General features: G+C 37.2%; 1 protein-coding gene across 4 annotated transcripts in view; it reads left to right on the top strand.

Moving 5' to 3' along the window:
- The window catches only part of SLIT2 (slit guidance ligand 2), a 258,466-nt gene extending 251,838 nt beyond the window's left edge, over positions 1–6,628 (top strand). For 3 of the 4 annotated variants that reach the window (XM_041402671.1, XM_041402672.1, XM_041402670.1), the window contains 2 exons: positions 3,484–3,695; positions 4,784–5,025. In XM_041402671.1, coding sequence (XP_041258605.1) covers positions 3,484–3,695; positions 4,784–5,025 — 454 coding nt within the window. Of the gene's footprint in view, positions 1–3,483; positions 3,696–4,783 lie in introns of all 4 variants that reach the window. The other variant, XM_041402669.1, reaches the window with a different exon arrangement.
- Positions 6,629–21,271: the final 14,643 nt, after the last annotated feature.

Raw genomic sequence — 21,271 nt, 5'->3', positions numbered from 1 at the left:
TTTAGGAGGAAAATAGATTTCAGTCTTTATGGTGGACTTCTGGTTAAGTCTGCGTGTGGTAGTTTTATTTACTAATTTGAGCAGAAAATTTTAGTTTAGATATTTATATATGTCTGTAGAAAAGTTATTGTATATAAATGTGTGGAGATAGAACAATATATGTATAATTGTGTATATGGTATTATTGATATCTATGCATATTAATTTTTCAAATTTACTGTAGAGACAGATTCTATTTGAGTTCATGGACTCCCAGCACAAGAAGATCAGAAACTTCAGAAGTTCAAATTTATTTTGTTCATCTTGGGTAACACGATGCCATTCTGTTTGTCCTTACCACAGTCCTTATTACAGCTTGGCAAACATCTTTTTCTTTTTCTTTTTTTTTTTTTTTTTTTTTTTTTTTTTTTTTTTTTTTGGTAAAGCAAGCCTGCTTGGGTCTTTTGGCTGCTGCTTTTTCAGTGCAGCATTTGCCTATGTAATATTTGACTTTTAAGGACCAGTGGCCTAAGTTTTCTAAGAGATTTTAAATCATCTTTTCACATAGTATGTGGAGAGTCTGACCCTTTAAAGTTTAATACAGTGGTTAGCATGCTTTGCAACACAGTTTTATTTATATTGGTTATAGACTCTTTCACTACCTTTAAAGTTTTGAATTCTTCCCAGAACTAGAGCTGTCAGGTTTTGAAGGAAATCATTATAGCATTTACTTTTTTATTGGCTTTTTTTTTAGGCTGTCCTCTTTCACAGTAACTTTAAAGAAAGGTAGTCACAGCAGGTTATAAAATGCAAATGTGACTTTACATTTCAATTTTTCAGGATTAAAAAATAACATCAAACTGTACCCACAAGTTCTACTATCAGAAAAACCAGAGAATTTCTTTAAACTGTCCTTGAAATATTAGATTCCTCATTGGTTCTTATAACTGTGCACATTAGCACCCAAACTGAGTGCTTTCTTGCAGCAAATTATGAAGTTACCAGTATTAGATGTAGGCAGTATCAAAGACAGAAGTAAGTGAGCACAGCATTAATATTTAGTTTGCTCTTTAAAGTACTGGGTTTGTTTCAGTTGTATGCAGTGCTGTGAGCTTTTAAGAGAGAAAATCAAACCAATTTTTTTTTTTTATTTGGAGTGGAGGAGGGCTTCATTGTTCTTTACTTCCTGGGGATTTTCCTTCTGTATTTCTTGATTCATCTCTAAATTGTCTATTGAATAGATGTATTTTATCCATCTAATACAGTTTGACATTCTGCTTTATATGAGCAACAGAATTGTCACTGTGATCTCTGTTTCAAAAATGCAGATGATCTTTTAGAGATCCCTGCACATCATGAAAAGGCGTAAGACACATTTATTTTACCAACATAGCGGTGTTTGAATTCAAAATATAGTGACCAAAGTTTGTTCTCTAGTTAGTAAAGGAATAAGCACATTTCAAAAGAATAAATAAGACCTCAAGTTGTCTAATCATCCTCTAGATAATCTCATTTCTCCCCATGACTGACTGTGTCTGGAGCTTATGGCAATTATACATCCAGCTTGAGTGCCTGACACAGGTACCTAAAATTAGATGAGATGAAACTGTGCCCAAGAGTTTGCACTTAGCTTGATGTTCCTTACAGTACAGTCTGAGCATGAAATTTAGAGCTTCAAAGAGCAGGTGGAAACAAAAGTATGAGAATTGGCATTAGCCAAAATTTAATTATCTTCTAAGTCAAAGCAAAACTTTACCAAAGACCTTGACACAGATTGCTTTAATATCTGAAGCCTGTATAGAGTATGGCAGGATGTCAGTGGCACCTGAGTAACTGTAGATCAGATGTCCTAAAAGTGGATGTTTATAAATGGTGGAAAGATCAAATGCTGAACATAATGAAAAATAAACAAAAGCTATCTGCCCTGTGATACTGTCTATGCCTTCCATTTTGAATTGCTTAATAACAGTTTTGAAATATCAGACTTCAACCACAGGAACAATTTTTAATTTTTGTAGAGAATGTGGTTGCTTCAAAATACAGACTAATAGAGAAGTAGGAGGTGCTTAACCTATTAGTTTTATATTTGCAGGTTTTAATCCCAGACTGGTTATGTTATCCTAAAATTTCAAAATGAGATGTTGCTCCTTTCAAAATGAGATGTTGCATCTTAACAGAATTCTTCTTTTAAGACAGCATGCAATTTTAAATTAATTTTTGCTATCTTCAAATTGAAACTAACTATTTTATTTTAGATCAAATGGGATTTTTATATTTTTTAATCTCAATTTTTTCATTTATTAAGGTGGCTGTCATAACATACTAAGGGGGCTGTGAGTTCAAGAGTTGTACACTATAGAGAGGAAAAATATTAGAGAGCAGAAACTTCAGGAAGGGGGGCTTGTATGTTAGGACTGCATTCCTCCCCACCGAGGAATTTTCACTGTGATCTCCCTAGGAAGCAGTATGTAGATAGAAAATTTTTCTATGGACACAAGAGTTAAAGAGAATAACATTATTTTTGGAAGGAAGTTATTGACCCTGTGCTGCCAAATGAGGAAAGGGAAGTAACTTTATTCCAAGTCATTGGTGGTGGTTTCAGAAGATGAAGTCCCCTAATGTTCAGCTTACAGCTAGGAACAGGTAATTAAGCATCCTCCTTTTGGGAAACATCACCTCTCTCTCCAAGAGAAGTAAGACCAGCTGTATGTTCCCACACATACACTAAGTTTTGTACATCAAAACTTAGCAGATGCAGATTAACTCACAATCTTTTTTGTATTAACAACAAGATTTGAGCCCACCCCAAATGTTTATCAAAGCTCCACTGGGAAATTAGCTGCTTTATTCACTTTGGGTGAGACTTGACAATGCACAGCCTCACCTAGTGTGAGGTTTGGTCTGAATTCTGGGGGAGTGCTGTTGCCTTGCAGAGAAGCACAGAACTGCCTCAGTTGTTACAAGGCCCTGCTACTTGCACTTGGCAATCCAGACTACTGTATTTGAAGGGAAAGCACATGTTCAACTTGAAACTGCCATTGCCTGAGTCAGAATAGCTTCTCTTAGGGAGTGCCTGACCTGTCTTTGTGCTGGGAGCCCCATATTTCATGAGTAACAATATGGAGTTTCTTTTAATTATACACGAACCAGAATTTCAGGTGAGTTTCTCTTTTCTTTGGCTTGATTTCACTGTGTTCTTCTCAAAAGCATGCTGAAAATGTAGGTAGTCAGAAAATATTTTTAATACCTGTGGCCTGTAAAATTTTTCCATAAACACATCTACAGTGGCTATTTTCTGGTGAGAGGGAGCTTTGTACTGCAGCTTGTTTTGTGTAAACCTGCATACCAATTATAAACCACTTCACTGCATCTCACTGAAAAAGTCCATTAGAAACAAAAGCAATTTCTTCTGAGTACAGTCCAAAGTATTTGTAGTTAATGTTGCTTAGCCTGAACTTTGATGAATAATTTATTTTTATTCTCTTGGGCTTGTTTCCCCTGTAGATGTGTGCATGGTACCTGCTTGCCGATCAATGCATTTTCATACAGTTGTAAATGCCTGCAGGGACATGGGGGAGTCCTCTGTGATGAAGAGGAAATGCTGCTTAACCCCTGCCAATCCATCAGGTGTAAACATGGCAAATGTAGGCTTTCAGGACTTGGGAAACCATATTGCGAATGCGGCAGCGGATACACGGGGGACAGTTGTGATAAAGGTAAAAAAAAAAGTCATTCATGTTGTTGTGGTCTTAGAAAATAGGCTTTTTTAGTAAAACATGAACAGCCAAGCACATGAACAGCCAAAAACATGACCAATTTTTTTTTTCCACAACACACACATTTGTTGCTTTTTTTTCTACCATAAGACTGTATCTTGATGAGAGAAAAACCAAGCCTTTCCCATGAATTTGTTTGCATTTTGAGGATTTTTTCATCAAACGTTTTGCTGTGAAAACATTTCTTTTTTTTTTTGCCTTTATTCAGAAACACATTTTTACTATATTTAACTATTACCTTTTACCTGCTGTATCTTTCTGTATTTATTGTTTCTCTACCTTCTGCAACTGAGAAGCCAAATCCAATGATTCTGCTCCTAGTTTTATCACAAACTCTACTTTTGACCTCTCAGCTTCAACTGATTTATCACAGCGAATTATGCAGGTGAGATGGATGAAAACAGGATGACTTTTCCCCCTACCTTTTTCTTTCTCCTTTGTCTATCAAAGCTCTCCCTCTCCCTCTTTTACCCTTACCCCAGATGGCATTTATTTTGTATTGTACATAGATGTGAATAGAAGAATATGGTTGTAGAACTTTTAACAGATGTCTCATTTTTAGCTGCCTTTATACCTCAGTAATTTATGAAGTTGGCGGAATGTAACTTATATTAAATAAGAGTTTGAATAATATTAAACTCCAGGTCTAATAAATTAAATTGCATGCTCTCTAAAACATTTCCCTATGGTAAACAGAACCAGCTGCAAGCAGTATAGCAACAAAAGATGTGTATTTTTATAAAAGAGGAAAAGATTTAAGCATCCAATTTTCTTGTCATCGTAATAGCTTCGTATTTATGGTTTACACATACATAACATAAGCTTTACCAAAAATAGGAGGTATAGGGAATGAAACCCAGCATTAATCACATTAGGTTTGGAATACACAGGTTCCAATACACAGTCTCAGTCAAACTTTAAAATACCAATCCCAACTGCAAATAGCAACACAGCACCTTCCTGTGTTACACATTCTTTGACCCGCGTCTCAAAATTCTATCTCTTATTTTAAACGTTGTTTCCCACAGAAATCTCTTGTCGAGGGGAACGAGTCCGAGATTACTACCAAAAGCAGCAAGGGTATGCTGCGTGCCAGACGACCAAGAAGGTATCGAGACTAGAATGTAAAGGCGGGTGCTCCGCCGGGCAGTGCTGCGGGCCTCTGCGGAGCAAGAGGCGGAAATACTCCTTCGAGTGCACCGACGGGTCGTCGTTTGTGGACGAGGTTGAGAAAGTGGTGAAGTGTGGCTGTACAAATTGTCCCTCCTAAGTGTCCCTGTCACACTTGTCTTTTGAAAATGTTGTATACTTATTGACCGTGTCGGACTAATTAATGCTTCATAGTGGAAATATTTGAAATATATTGTAAAATACAGAACAGACTTATTTTTATTATGAGAATAAAGACTTTTTCTTCATTGAAAAAAAAGATTCAAGTGCTTGAACTGAGACTTCTCATACCCAAGAGGAGCTTTGAAGAAAAAAAAAAAAAAGACCTGGTAACATTGCAGCAGAAATGGGAAACTTTAACTGCTTTTAACATGGATTCTTCTTTATAACATGCTGAAGATACACTGACACTATACACATGTGACTTTCAACTTAACAGCTCAGAGATGAAATACTGACCAGAACATGAGGCTTGTTTTTTCACTTTCGTATCAATCTATTTTATTGTCTTGACAGACCATACCAATCACTTGCCTATGGATGAGGAAGCTTTATGAGCAAAAAGAATCAGATTATACAGAAATAACAATTGCTTGAAACACATTTTGTCTTTTGGAATTATTAAGCATCTTGAGAAGATGGGGTCTCATTTAATGAATGGGAAAAAGGAGATACAAGAATATACTATAATCCTGAAATCTCCTGATGATGTGTACTTTTATGTCAGCATGTTAGCAAAAGAAGCATAAAAAAGTGTTTATCTTCCCTTTTACAGTATTAATTTTTGTAATATAAATGTTCTGGGGATGATAAAATAGATTATTGATGGATAAATTAGTAATAATATGGATTTCTGTTTATGAGTTCTAAACAGCTCTATACAGTATTGGGTTTCATTGAGAAATATTTATTGTATCAAAGTACATTGTACTTAACCCTTTTAGGCCATCCCTTTTACTGTTTTTCAATGCTTTAATATATATTAATTTATATTTGTCCCAGTATTTTTGTAATTTTTTAAAGGTCTTAAAAATGACGATTTTTTTGCAATAGAACTAACGTAGCATGTCGTCTTGGGGTAAATGTTTTCAGTCTGTTTTTTCCTTTCCATTCCCTTTTCCTTTTCCTTGGAATCTGACCACTTGGTGTCACTGAATAGAAAGTGGTGACAATTTGCAGTTTCACATATAGCAGATATTCAGGACACCTTCCAAGAACCTGTAATATATTACAGAAAATGTCTTTACACTAGATGGCAATTGTAGAGAAGTTAATTTTCCCTATATACAATACTTACAGAAAATAAGATGGCGTGTAGAAAATTCCATTAGAAGATAGATCTTTATAAATTAATATTCCTATGGAGCTCTTTACCTTTTTTATAAAAAAAGAAAAAAAGGCTGTGCTATCAAAAACTGTGATTTTCCCCAAATAATAAAACTACTTTACTGCCCCTAATGTTCCCCATGTTAACATGTTGCTGCTAAATTATAATGTAGAACTGGTAATCAATAGTGGGTTGTGTTCTTCTTTCAGTAAAACCCAGGGTACCCTGTAAAAATGCAGATGTTTTTTCAATTTTATTTTATTATTTTTTTTACAAAGAAGTTAGATGTACATGTGTAATGCAGTGTGCTTTGTCATATTTGGACTGATATCAGTAATGCTACTGATGTTTGTAAATTAAACAGATATTTACTTCATTAACAGCTTTTATTTGTATTCTTCTGAGAAGTTTAAATTGTCTAGCAGCCTTTAATTAAACATCTGTTGCAAAGAATATTTGGTAAAAAACAGAATAAAACCCAACCCTAAATCTAGTGTATTCCTTGCTGAAAATCTGAAGAAGGAATTGACTTGGGATAATTACACCTAGAGGCAGTGACATCTGAAAATATCTGTGCATTATGAACTCAGATGAACTTATACCAAAACTAAGAAAACTACTTATAAATACAGTACACTGCAGAAAAAGGCAATTTGAGTCTATCCTAATACCTTAGTGGTTATCAAAATGGCAATTTGACAGTTGTTCTAGCAAGTAGTATGATTCTTTAGAGTTTCACTAATTTTTGGCTAAGTATTTTAAATGTGAGAAGTTGGATGGGGTGATACTTAACCAGGTTTATTTTTCTAATATATTTTTTACAAATAATTTTGTGTTTATTTTTACTTAGTCTACTTCAGTATTTGTCTAAATATCCAGTGAAACAGCCTTTGGTGTGAGGGCTTCTTTGCAGTTTCTGTGACTGCTAAAAAATCTACTGTAAATAGGAGTAGCTTTGAGGAAAAAGAAGACGTTTTTGCCTGACAGTCCTTAAACAGTATTCTTGGGTATGGAAAGATCTCTTGGAGCTCAAAGTCCCTGTATCTGGAGCTGAATTGCTTTCTGTCTTTGTATAGACAGAGAAAGATGAACTTTGCAATGGTATTCAAGCAATACTGGCAGCTACTGGTGATCTTGAGGTCATCAAGAGAGGGAGTTTCTGTGGTTTGCAAGCAAGAATGAGGAAGGAGACCCAACACCCCAAAAACCAAACCCAGCTTTGTCACCTGCTCCTCTGAAGAAAAACAAGGCACCTACATCAAGTGGTGATTCAGCTTTCCTTAGCCCCCTTTCTCAGAACCTCATGCATCCTGAAGCATCACAAAGTGCCACTGTGCATGACAAGAGAGAACTCCCTCAATGGGATGGGTCACCCTAACGCCTTTCTAACACCTAAATCAAGTATCTTGTAATACTGCTATAATAGGCTGCCTTGTCCCTGTAAAGGGAAATGGGGATCTGAAGGAGCTGTCATTTTAGGTATCACTACCACAGTGAAGAATTTAGCTCACTGCAGAACACTCCAGACACAGGTGTTCATTCAAAAACATAAGTCATGCAGCTTTAAACACAGAGCTTAGGGATTAGGTTTTTCTTCTTGTGTCTCCTGCCTCCTCTAGGAATCACTCTCATACAGTCTGCTTTTAATGTATTGAATAAAATCCATAAAATGCATTGGATCTGAAGGATATGACTCAGTATCGTGGCCAAGTTCTCACTTCAGTTTAGCACAGCATACAATTAGAATTCATCTTTCATTAGAAACTAAGAAAAATAAAACTTGAAGATTCCATCATTTTCTGCCAGTGTTCTTAAAAGCTGTAAAAAAGAGAAAACACATGAATGCTGCTTAATTTGTGTAGCACTTACTCTCATCTAACAGATGACAAAATTGTGAGAGCATGAAAAAAAACCATTCTTGAATAAAGCTAACTAAAGACATTGCTCTTTTGTTAACACTGAAAGTCAATTCAGAACAGCAGTTATCACACATGGAACCAGATTCTGCAGTCTGTGTTAACTTTTCTGGCGCAAATGGATATTTGAGGCATAAAAACACTGTTCTAAGCAAGCCAATGGTAGGCTATGAACAAGCTTTGAGTTCATTTTATAAGATCTATTGTAGTAAAGTTTTGTGTTCAAGATACTTTCTATTGCCATAGGGGGACACCAAGAGCCTTAATATTACAAGAATCATTGTAATATGATGTGTAATATGTGTAGGTGCCTCAATATAACACGCATATGATGTTATGAAAGGATTTGCTTGGAAAGAGGAGCATGTAGAGGTTTTGGAAGTGACAAAAAGTCTGGAAGACTTAATAATCCATAAAGTACTTGCAGGGATGGGAGCAAGGCATTAAAGTGGATTGTCACCATGTTAATTTTGATGGGAGGATGACTAAGATGTGGTGACTAAGGTGATGACTAAGAGATGAGAGTGGTATGTTATGGAAAGGAGCTCCCTGTTAAGAAGAAAATGCCCAGAACATTTGGAAAACTGTCAAGTCTTGGGGGCTGTTTGTATTGAAGATCTATTTTGGGAGCTTTATCTGTTGCTGCTTGAAACTTACATGTTTTTTTTTAAAAAAAAAGAACCTTTACAGTTCTGACAAACACAAACTTGATATTTCTGTCTTGAGTTAACCCTATTATTTGACACAAGGTGTATCTTTTCAAAGCAATTCAAAATCCCATCTTTTGGTTCCTTCCTTCTCCTTAGGAAGCAAGTGCTATTCCTGCAGTAGCTCATTAGGCATGCAAGTGTCTGTGCTTCAGCTATCCCACCTTACAGTAGAGAGCCTGGCACATAATTTCATTTCCCATGAAGTGCAGTTCACCAGCTGAGCCATTCAGGACTCTTGGTTTGTACCTCCAATCTATTTTAAGATTTCTGGAGCAGAAATCAGAAAATCATTGGTAGTTGTGACTATGTAGGATCTGTCAGGAGTACAGTAGAACTGAAGTGTTTGCCTGGAGAGCCTGCTCTTTCACAGTGTTCCCAATGTATTGTGTTCCTGGGAGAGTGGGAAGTCATGCTCATCCTTTCTAAAATATTTTAGAATAGAGAGATTTAGTGTCCTTCTGTAAATAAATTGTCTAGGCTGGAAATCATAGGCCTCTTTGGCCCTCAGCCAGTTTAAACTGTGTATGTATACCTTAACATCAACCATCATCTTGGACACCAGCAGATCCTGATCTTAAAAAAAGTTAATAAATCTTGCTCTCAGTTTAATAAAACACAGATGGGAAAAGCAAACTAAACAGAGAGTTAACAGCTCCATTCACTAGTCTCCTGGGCTCCATGTGATTAAATCAGACTTGGAGGGTATGTTCCTGCTGCTGCTGTTCTGGCCAGTGTCCGTAGGGGTGATGGTCAGCAAAGAAGAAGTATTCTGTCGGAGCTGCATGTCATTTATCAAGCTGAGAAAGAACAGTCTTCTCACTGAACAGCAAGACTTCTGGCTATCCCCAGCAAATACACTCCAGCTCTACAGCATGACACCCGTGCAGCAGGAATTTTGCTCAGCCATGGGAACAGGCTTTAAAACTGCCTCCCAGATCCATAACATTATTTCTGAATGCTGACCTTAGTAGTGTTTCCTGGTCTTTACAACTCCTTCTTTTTATTTCATTCAAGATTAGAGGGAAACTCCTCTAGTTCTACACACTGAGCCTCAGTACTCTCAATCACTGCCTTATACTACATACAGGAAATTGAGACTTGTTTTTTTTGTATGCATTAAAATTTGTAGAGGGATCAGAAGACCTGCCTTAAAGAAGAAGGTTATACATCCAGATACAGAGATAAAACATTCTAATGGCCTTTATAATTCAGAAAATGTTAAACTAGCTACTCTGAAACTGTCTGACAGCCAGAGAGTGATATAAACTTACTTATTTTGTGGATTTTTAGACTTACACCAGGGGAATTGTTATCTGGTTTTGACTGCTACTACTTATACTTCTTTTAAAATTCCTTTTAGAATACTTTCCATATCACAAGAGACAAGTAAAGATAGGATTAATGTGCCTGGGTTGCTTATTCTGACATTAAAGTTCCTTAAAATAATCCAGTAGCCTTTCTTCAGGATATTTTTCTTCTTTCTCATAGTTTTTAACATTCTAGGCTTCAAACTGTTGTTTCTATGAAACTTTGTCAACTTTGTTTAATTTCCAGAACAGATCTAATGCTTCCAGAGAGAGGAAAAGGATACCATCTTTTTCCTGTAACTGTTGTTTCTATGAAACTTTGTCAACTTTGTTTAATTTCCAGAACAGATCTATCTAATGCTTCCAGAGAGAGGAAAATGATACCGTCTTTTTCCTGCAGCTGTGCCTAAAATCTCTCACAGAACATCTTTAGAAATATGTTTTCTTTCAAAGGCCTCTGAGATTAGGTTAACTTGAGCTGGTTTTACTGCAAATTTGGTTGGGTTTTTTTTCTTTTGCTTCTGATTAGCTGTATTTATTTAATCACATTTATGTGTTTCTGCTGTGGTAACAGCAATAAGAGGAGTACTTTCTGACCTGTGCTTTAGAAGTTGCTTACTGTTTGGAAATAGCCAGTTTAAAGAGTCTGAGGTTTGCCTGTTCTCTCTTGTCTTTTTTTTTTTTTTTTTTTTTGTTTTGTTTTGTTTTGTTTTGTTTTGTTTTGTTTTTCATTGGATCACTTTCCCTAATGGTTCACCCATTTTTGTGTAGTTTTCTGCTTATTTTGTAGAGGAAAGGTAAGAGCGTGAAACATTGTCAACAGTAAATAAAAGAAACCACACAAGACACATGTACCTACACAGAATATCCACAAGCAAGATCATATGGCACAGCACATACTCCCCTGCAGAAAAAGATTCATCATTGCTTGAAATTAAAAAAAAAAAAAAGGCAAACAAAAAACCATAATGAGAAACTTTGAAAAGCAGCTTTAATGTGAGAAGCAAAAGGTTTAAATCCCAAGTGATCAAAACAGTGCTCATCACTCATTATCACAAACCACAGACCAGCCGTTGGCATTCACGCTTTCCCTCCTGCTCCAGGCACTCCACACACTGCTTGCTTCTCCTTTCCCATTCACCTGACTCCAGGCCTGACTGTGCCTCCATTCCCACAGCCTTCCCAGATGGCACATCTTCCTTCCCATTTGCAGAAAGCCACAGCAAATCGCCTTCCTGCATGTGCCTTCCCTAAGATAACTTGAGGTGTCTAATCAGGGTAAAACACCATGCTGGTGATGGAAAGAACACTCTCCAACGAATTACCATTTGAGTATTTAAAAATCAAGTATTATTTATTAAAATGTTATGGCAAAGTGCTACTACCAATCAGTGGAAACTGGCTGTCAAACTATTTAAGTAATAGAACTCCCAATCTGCGTGTGGCACAGAGAATGATGCCTGTCAGTTTTCATTCCGAAAAGCAACTGTAACCAGGTTAATTGAAAGGAAGGGTAAAGAGACCTAGAACTCACTGAAAATCTGCTCAGCAATCACATGCAAACAATACAAACAGAAAATATGCCCCAGTTTGTCTGGTTTGTTTAGGTTTTCTACTAAGAGAAGAAGAATAAGCATTCAAATAGGTAAGGCTAATAAGGAATATTATCAAACGTTAGGCAGTGAATTCACAAGGGAATTAACTGCTGCTATTGATTGTGGGTAACAAATACAAACATGTATTTTCAAACTTCTGTAGAAAGGACACTTAAAGTCCAGAAAATAGTGACCAGCTACACAAGTCATCCTACTTCATGCAGACATGAAAGAACTGTTTGGGAATGAGTTCTTTTAGCAGAAGTGATCACAGTTCATTTGAATTTCATATGGTAATTAACAGGCTTGTGAAATTCAGGAAAACAACCGTATTAGATGAGACAGAAGAAAATATTAAAGATTTAAGACATCTAGGGCCAGATTCACTGTTGATTCAAACTGTTTCATGCTGTTTCAGTGAAGCAAAGCAGCTGTAAACCCAACTTAGCTGGCCTGGAGCCGCTGCAACTCCTATCTGCTAAAAGAAAAGGAGTTTTCAGTGCACCAAACCTGGGTATGGAACTGTGGTCTGTCCTGCAGCCTGTTGGCTAAAGGAGCAATCACTTGTGTGACTCTGGGAAAACATTTGTGCCCCTCTTGCTCAGCTCTCCCTGCTGCCCCATTGAACTGATGCTGAGAATCTGTGGGAAAGGAGGCTGCTCTTCAGTGCTGCAATCCAAGCTCCAGGGGAACAAAGAGAATTGGCAATTCCTCTTCAGCAACAGCGCGCAAAAATTAAAGACAGGAGGTCTGTAAACAAAAAAATAAAATTAAGTGAGTACTATTGTAGTAAAACTGCTTCTAGTGAAGTCATTTCTTGAAGTAATTTCTTTAGTACTCTCTCTTAAAGACTCACTTAATTGTGGCTCCATAAGAAAGCATTATGGAAAACAGATTCTTCTTGTAGAATCTTTAGTGTGTGTGTGTGTGTGTATACATGGATATATAAGGGTAGAAAGTGTGTACTTTTTTTTGTTTGTTTTTCAGGATAGGAACTTATTCAGGCTTTTTAGTTCCCCTGGGCAGCAGGTATGATTAAGAATTCAAGGTAGCTGGCAGCAAGGAGGTTTGACCTAATCCATCTTGACTGCACTCTATGCATTTAAATGCAGCATGTCTGTGTGGAACACACCGTAGTTCACTGGGGTACAGCATATCTAATTTAGTCACATGCATGCACTGAAATAGCTGTGTGTGCATGGAGATCACTTCTTTTTTTTTCAGTTTTTAGCCAAATTAGAGGATCAAAGCCATGTAAAACCTTTTGTAATGAAACTTGAAGCCACATGTAATGAAACCAGATAGTTTTTCCTTTCTGATGTAAAGTCTTTCCTGTTTTCAGACATTACTATAAACCTACATCTTGGTCCAGTCTGTAACCTGGTCCAGCTTGGATTAGATTTGCAAACAGTTTGATGAATCTGGGATGATTTATAGCTGGAGGTAGAAACAAAACAAACAAAGAACATAAAGTTTGGCCTGCTTTACTCTCAAAATTAAGTGTAACCGCCTACTGACTCCTTCTGGATTTTTGTGTCTGTTCAAATCCCAGAAGGAAAGCACCCCACTGTATCCTGGATCCAGCATGAAAAAGATACTGCAGTGGTAAATGCAAAAATAAGCTTCACAAATATCCTTCCCTTTTCTGGAAAATTTCCATTTAGATTTAAATGAGGGATTTATACAGAAGGAGATTGAGGAAAATATTTCCTCTTTAGTACCAAGAGCTGAATGCACTCATCTTTGTTCAGAAGACAAGAAGTACATCTATCAAAGAGCACTTTATCCATGCTATCCACAAACTTGTTCATTCACTTTTAATTCCGCTTAAAAGGAAGAAGACAAATATCAGCAGGGATCTGTTTAGCTAAAGGAAGTGTGACATTCAGAAAAATCAATAGGGATTTGCAAAGAGAGCATGACTGAAACTTAGCAGTGAAAAGAATGTGAGTTATAGATGCTCTAAAAGTTCCCAGTTCCTACCTGCTTCTAAGTCTAATGAGTCTAATTTCAAGATAAGTCTTCAGGGAGTAAGGTGAAATTTGTGAAGAATATCCTACGCCTTTATTTCATAACATGAAATCTTTCAAAAATGCTTCTTCACTGGGCCATATTTTTGTTCAGAAATCATGCTGGCTCTTGGCATTTCCACCTGTTACCGCTGCACCTGCACCAGGTGACACTCTTATCTGGGCCAGGCCATCTTTGCTTTCAGCATCAGCAAGCAGAAGGGGAAGAAACCAGTCCCACAAGAAACAGCTGTTCAAAATATGCCTTAAGCAAAATCTGAATGAGCAGATGCTTTGCTCCTCTGGACCAGTGTGGGTAACACTGTCCCACTTAAGGGAGAAGCTGAAATGAAGAGCTGATTGAAGTTGTTTGTGTATTCCAGTATTTAGCCAGAAGGAATGGAATATTTATCTTAACACACCTTCATTCCCATATAACTAGAAAATAAACGTATAAACAGTCACAAATCTTTAAAAACATAATACTGAAGGTATCTCTAATTCTTGATTTAAAAAGCATTTTTTGAATACAAATAAGATCACAGAAGTGTGACCCTTCACAAATCTAAACCCACCATTCCTTCTGTTATCAAAATTTTACTCCTGAGCTAAGAGGATTTCAATCTGTATCATATTACAATACATTCAACATTTAAAATACCTTTTTTATTTAAAGGTATCCTAAGCAAGAGATCAGTGCTTATGTTACAACGGGTCATGTTTCCTATTATTATCAGTAGTGATCACTTTCAAAGGACAGATGGGCAGTTGAGGCTCAGTAACATTGCCATGAAATCTATCCACACCTTGTGTAAGGTCAATCATGCACAAACCCATTTAACCAATCTTTAAAATACACATGAATCCTTTAGTTGATTCTAGATCAAAATGCTGTTTTTCATCCACTTGAGGCATGAAAATGTATATAATGGATTCAGAAAAATTCCACATAATTATCCTGGCTGGATGTGAAATTTCCTTCAATCTTTGATCTATAATGTAGTAATGTGTCAGCTAGACCAGAGTAGTTTTATGTGCAGGAAATAAGACAAGCTGAGTAGCTTCATGGTTAATTGATTAAAAGGTTCTAAAGAAGGTGCAAGATCAAAGAGCAACTTAATGGTTTTATGTTACTCTAGAGAACTGTTGGTCCACTTGTCTGACAAGACTGACCTTGGGCAATGAAGTAACAGGCAATTAAAAAAAATTGCACAACTAAAACACAGATCATATTTATCTAGTTCATCATCATTATTTCTGTGAGCAAGTATTAGGGGACACACCCCAGTGCCCTTAAGACAGCTTCATTTTGTTAGCCTTTTATGCTATGTGGTCTAAATACACAACAACAAAATGACACAAAATAAAACAAACCAAAAATGAGAAAAAACCCTCAGAAAGTCAGAATCATGGAATGCCATGGCATTGATTAAAAACCTATGAAGATAAACAATTATCAAACTATAGCTGAAGGACAAATCCATGTAGAGTCCTTGGTCTGTGGAATCACTGAGGTTCTTCAGTGTCATCACTGGCCCCGGGAACTGATGACACCTCATAGCTTTCAAGATTGGCTCATCTTGAGAAGTACATTAGGGAATGGGAGCTCTGAAGTAATATAATTGCTTAAAATAAAGGAGATTTAAAAATAAATAAATAATGCATTGACTCTTACAGAAGAATTTAAGGGGGCCATTCTCTAAATGACACTTTAAATGACTATACTTTCTGGTTAGGCTGTCATCACTGGGCCATTCAAAACTCTCCTGAGCACAGTTTGGTTTATGTCTCCTGAATACAAGCACTTACATTGAGGTAAAGGAGAAATACTGAAAATATCAGGGAAATAATGGCAAGAACTGCACAGGAAAAGATTTCCACAAGCACCATAAACAGAATCCAAATTTTTCTGAGTTCTGATACAGTGTGGTATTTTCTAGCAACAACCAGATAATATTTTGCTTTAATTGAACAATTAGGACAATCAGTTAAGACACCAACACTAATAAGACTGGGTTAGGCTCAATCAGGCATTCTATTATATTGCAGTCTGCAGTGCTTGGGCTTCTGGAAAACAGTAGTGCTTGCAAGGCAGATGCATCCTGCCCTTCATGCAGAGATGTCTTCATAAGTCAAATGCACAATTACACTAAAAAAAACCAAAAATCACATTTTTCTCTTCTGTATTAATCTTGCTCTCCCCAAAACCAAGACACTCTTACATGTTTTCCCATGCATTTTTTTAATGTTTCTATGTATAATCTTGTCCCTCTCAGCAAATTCTCACCTCATTACTGCAAAGCAAGGCCCCCATCCTCAGGCAGCACTGCCACTGTTTCCACCTTAGCAAAAAAAAAAAAGAGGACTTGTTCTCCAGGTATTTATCTTTCCTTCAATATCATCAGGAGACCTTGCCCATGTGGCTATAGGTATCACAAGATGCCCACCACTAGGAGCAAAACTATGAAGGCACCATTGAATCTGAAAACATCTTCCCTTGAAGGAAAACTATTCTTTTAAGAGACACTTAGGAAAGTACTTGGATAATCTGAATTATTGGAAAGGGAGAGAGTCACAGGAAATGTCAGGAGACACAGCATCTTGGGGAGACTCCTCTCATCTGTGGATTATAAATTAATTAACACATCTGACCAATGTGTTAATGACGCCGTTCTATGCTCTACCATTAATGTCTTCTATTTACAGAACATGACTTTCAGGTCAAGGATGTAGAAGTTCCCTGTTGTTCTATTTACTTAAAACAAACAAACAAACCCCTACTGCTGCTCCTGCTGGCCTGCTTCACTTCACAAAGAAGAATATCCCACTTGAGCTGACCAGCTGACAGCTCTGCTAAGTGCCTGATAAGCTGCAGGTCCTGGGTCACCACTGAGTGGGAACTTCAGAGCCGTGTAATGGGATTAGCTTTCCCACACCATTCCCAGAGAGCCCATTGTTGAAAGAGGAATAGTTTTATTCATGGCAATAAGTCAAACACAAACCCTTGGCAAGTCAAAATAAGAAAAAATAAACAAACAAATGGAGTTTTGGCAGAATCTGGGATTTGCCCTATTTGAAATTTCTTTTTAAGCTGATGAAGAAGTTGACTGATCTGGAATGGGCCACTACATTTACAATAGAGCTAAAGAGTAACCCATTAAAGACTCTTCTTTTGTTTTGATAAACGATCTTTCATTACCTCAAAGACCTTTATTTCTCAAAGATCCTAAATAAGAAAATCCCAACCCAGGAACACATCCTTGGGATGAGAGGGAAAAATACTAACTGCTAAACTTTCTGTGGAAGAGTCTTGAATTAGCCATTTTGTAGCTTTGCAAGTACAAAATTCAGGGGATTTTTGTGATTTAAGGACATAACAATTTTCAATGCGCAAATTCGCTTTATTGGAGTATAAATGGTGCCTTGAGGGCACATAACAGCATTGAATTGGGCCTGGCAGAATCAGTTTTATTGTATTCTACTGTGCAGAAACAATTCTTTTAGTATAATTGTCACATGACATTTTTCAGCCTGCTCAAGTTCAGTCTTGTTACTGTAAATTACTTTGTAGTTGAGAGGTATATCCAAACATCTGTACTTAATACTGTCTTGAACCTTTTCTTTTTTCTTTTAACACTCCTCTTTTTGTTTTGCTCTAGCCACTATTGTGGCTCATATTTCCAGCATGAGCACTTTTCACAACTCTTGTCTAAATCCCAATTTCATTTTCCAAATGATTAACAATACTCCAAAGAGACTTATTGGAAATGGTTCTTCCTGGTTGGTTTTTCTAAATCTTCTGTGGACCTCATGTGTTTCCAGTGTCTTGTTACCAACAGATCGTAACTGATGATTTGATTGTCACCTCCGCTTTTTTTGGTGCTTCTATTTCTCACAGTGAAGCTGTTGTCACATTTATAGTTAAAATGCCTGTACATGTGCTTTTGGACCTTACACCTCTTCAGCATGGTGAACTTCTCACAGTTTTGCTAGTGATTATGGTATCTTCACATGTTTTGTTTATGCACTGACCAAGCACCTGAGGAAATAGGGCATCGTGTGGAATTTTAAAACTTCACAAACTGAGAGGCTGGGTGAACATTGCTGGAGCAGAGGTATCACTGTAGGGATTAGCAAAAAGGTTATGCTGTGAAGACATACCACTCAGCTGGAATTAATCTGGGAAAGATTCATACACTATAGTGTGATTTTTAAGTCTGAAATATCTCAGGATCTTGCAAAAATAAGAATTTTCTCTTATTAAAATAACCATTGAACTTTCAGATTGCAGAGGATTTCTTGTACCTACAGCCCACACACCAGGAACTGAAGAAACGTGGTGCTGAGCTGCAGTTAATAAGCCCAGTCAGACCTTGATGAGAGCTAATGAACTCCTACAGCTTCTCGCTGACTGTGTGGCACCATGCAGCTTTCTTGCCATCCTTTTTTTAATCATCTCAGGTCCAGGGGTGCGGTGTTGGGTAGTTGCTGGCATGAGTCCGCAGGTCTTATTAACACCAGAGCTCCTGCTCAGGGCAGCGCAGGCACACAGTGCCTCTGGACCCATGTTGGCTCTAGAAGCACTATGACATTTGTAGGTGCTCTATGCCCAATTTCACAGGCTCCCAAGCACAGCTGATGCTCAAAACCCATCTCCCAGGGTTTGCTCTACTAAGTGGTCAGGAAGCAGCTGTAAGACTGAAAAGGTCATAATTGCCCCAGTGTTAAGATCACCAGAGGACTTTGCCAACTATGACAAACCGTAAAATGAAGAAACTGCTCATCTGTGACCACCAAACACACCCTGTTCTGAATACATCTCAGTGAACTCCTGGATTTTTGGGCATTAAGTTGAGCTACCTGACTGGACTTGAGGTGAGACAAAGGTGGTACTATTGTCCGATTAGCTCAAATTAGGAAGAAGTAAACAAGCTGGGGGGAGCCCTGATAATGAACATAAAGAATCCACAAAGAAAGACAACTCAGCAACTGTGCTGAAATCAGCTCTGATTGAGTACAGCAGGGAGAGGACACAGCCCACTGACTCAAAACAAGAGGAAGACTGAGCTTGGGAATAATTAGCATTGGAAACAAGGGAATAATTTAACCAATAGAATAAGAGAACTGTGTACCCAATGAGAATTAATTCCTTTGCTTGCTAAAATGTATAAGTGGAGAGAAGTTTTGAGTGACTTTGTAATCCCCACCACTAAGAACAGAAGAAGACTAATGGGACACTGTCTGGATCCATGGGTGGTGCTATCTTTCTACTTAGTCCCCCCACATTTTTCTATTTCCTTCTATCTCTCTCCACCTCACATTTACTGTTAACTAAAACCATACTATTGACTTCAGCCTATGGTGTAGTTTGCATCTTAATTTCAGTAATTATGATTATTAGAGAGGTATATATCTAATAATCATAATAATCAGATCTTAACAGCAGCACTCCAGAAAATTGTATTTGTACCTGTAAAAGTGAAGGAAATAGTAATATAGGCCAATTTAAAAAAGCACACACATCAAAACTAGAATATGTCGATATGTTTGGGTCCAACTGTCAGATTCAGATAAAGAGATTTTTCTTAGCAACAAAATATCTGGTGCTTGCTTGTCAAAACAGTGGGCTAATCTTTTTCATTTTCCTTGTGACAAGGTCCAGTGTCTGAGAGTACTAAGAAGTGAAATATTACTGGCTGACATATTGTTATAAGTAAAACACCAGTAGAACAACAAAAACTAAAGAGTAGGTTTAAATGGTCATTGTCGCTTCAATTTAAGAACAAACTATTAAACTAATCCTAACTGTCACTATCTAAAGCCAAAACATTAAAAGAACTGAGTACAAAATCACACTTTAGTGAAGAAGGGTGGTATAAAATATTGTTATTTGCATCAAAGAAATAATGTAACAGCCTGTCATGCAGCACTCATTGCCCTGACGGATAATTAGTATTCAGCAAAAACCACAAGGAATTAAAATATTTATTCAAACTAGAATGTATCTAATCATAATAAACAAAAAAAAACAACCAACCAACCAAAAAACTTCCAGTTGGTGACCTAATCTTCTCCTACAACTTTTCTCCACTGCTTGGGGAATGCCCACAATATTTGTCCTCACAAATACAGTCCTTTTGGGACTGTGTGAGGACACCAGTGTATTTACCACTATTTGTCCTCATTGTTTTACTTTCCAAAATTATAACATAACACCACTGTTTTCTCAAGTCATCTTTAGAATACTGTACTAGATTGCAAGATTGAATTCCACACTAGAAGTGCTCATGGGATCCTTTTAGAATGTATGCACAGAAGGGAATAATACTGCAGGACCGAGTCTGCATTGCTCTCAAGAATATGTTATACCAATATATTCAGTGGGGCACTGCACTTCCTAGATTGGGCTGGTAATGGACATGGTGACATTTCAGTTTTGTGGATGGAAATCTACACAACCAGTGGCTGACGGGAGCATTCGACAGTCAGCCTACAGCAGGAAACAGACTGAAATGGCCTGGCCAAAACTTGCACCTATTTTCAGAGGAGGAAAAGAAGTAAATAAATAAAGGAAATAGTAATGAAGGAGGGTAACAGGAGAAAACACTGTGGGGTCTTCCATGTGCAGTAAAATTTCCATGTATGGTGTGAATCAGCTGGCAGTTATAAAGCAGACTCTGGCCCACTGCACACTGAGATGCTTTGCTTTACAGTTTAGAAAAATTGCCACAATTTAAACTAACTGCAGTTATACAGAATGTCTAGAAAAGTTAAAACCTAAATAAGTTTGGGGCTTTAGGAACAAAGGGATGGTATTCAGATTCTGAGATGTGACATTGTATTTTTCATTATCCAGTCAAATAAAGCTAAAATATGTGGGATGACATAAAATTGAGCTGCTCATGATGCAACCTTGAAAATCCTGAGCAGAAGAACTATTTGACAAGAAATAAAATTAGTTCATATCAAATACCCAACCATCATTTAAAAGGTGAGGGTGAGCTGCAAGACTCCTTGTCAGGCTACTGTGATTACTAATAGTCTCCTGAGGTTCAGGAAGAGAACTCCCCATGACAGAAACCCATTGAAAACTTCTGAATATGCTGCAGTCATCCCTGGCTCAGGATGTTACTGAATGGCAAAAGGCTGAAAGCTGGGAGAATACTTATGAGAAGTGTTATGTACAATTGCCTCATTTTGTGTAGTCTTTGCTGAACACCCTCTTCAGCTCTCTCAGACTGAGCACTCAATGAACAGACAATATGATGCATTAATCTTTGATTTCCCCAATGTTCAATTCAACAAAAGTTAGAATGTGCAATAGCTTTGAAATTATATTTTCTGTGAGATGGCAAGTTCACTATGTGAACTTGTGAACACTATGTTCACTATGTGTATTTAAATACCCAGTTCTTTTGTGAACAGAATTACCTTTCAGACTTGAAGCTGATAGGAAATGTACTGACCACTTGTCCATGCCTT

This window comes from Onychostruthus taczanowskii, unplaced genomic scaffold, assembly GCF_017590055.1.
Source record: "Onychostruthus taczanowskii isolate IOZ18803 unplaced genomic scaffold, ASM1759005v1 scaffold2, whole genome shotgun sequence".
NCBI classification, from domain to species: Eukaryota; Metazoa; Chordata; class Aves; order Passeriformes; family Passeridae; genus Onychostruthus; species Onychostruthus taczanowskii.
Note: the sequence above shows the minus strand (reverse complement) of the source record. Positions and strands in the feature narration are given on the sequence as shown.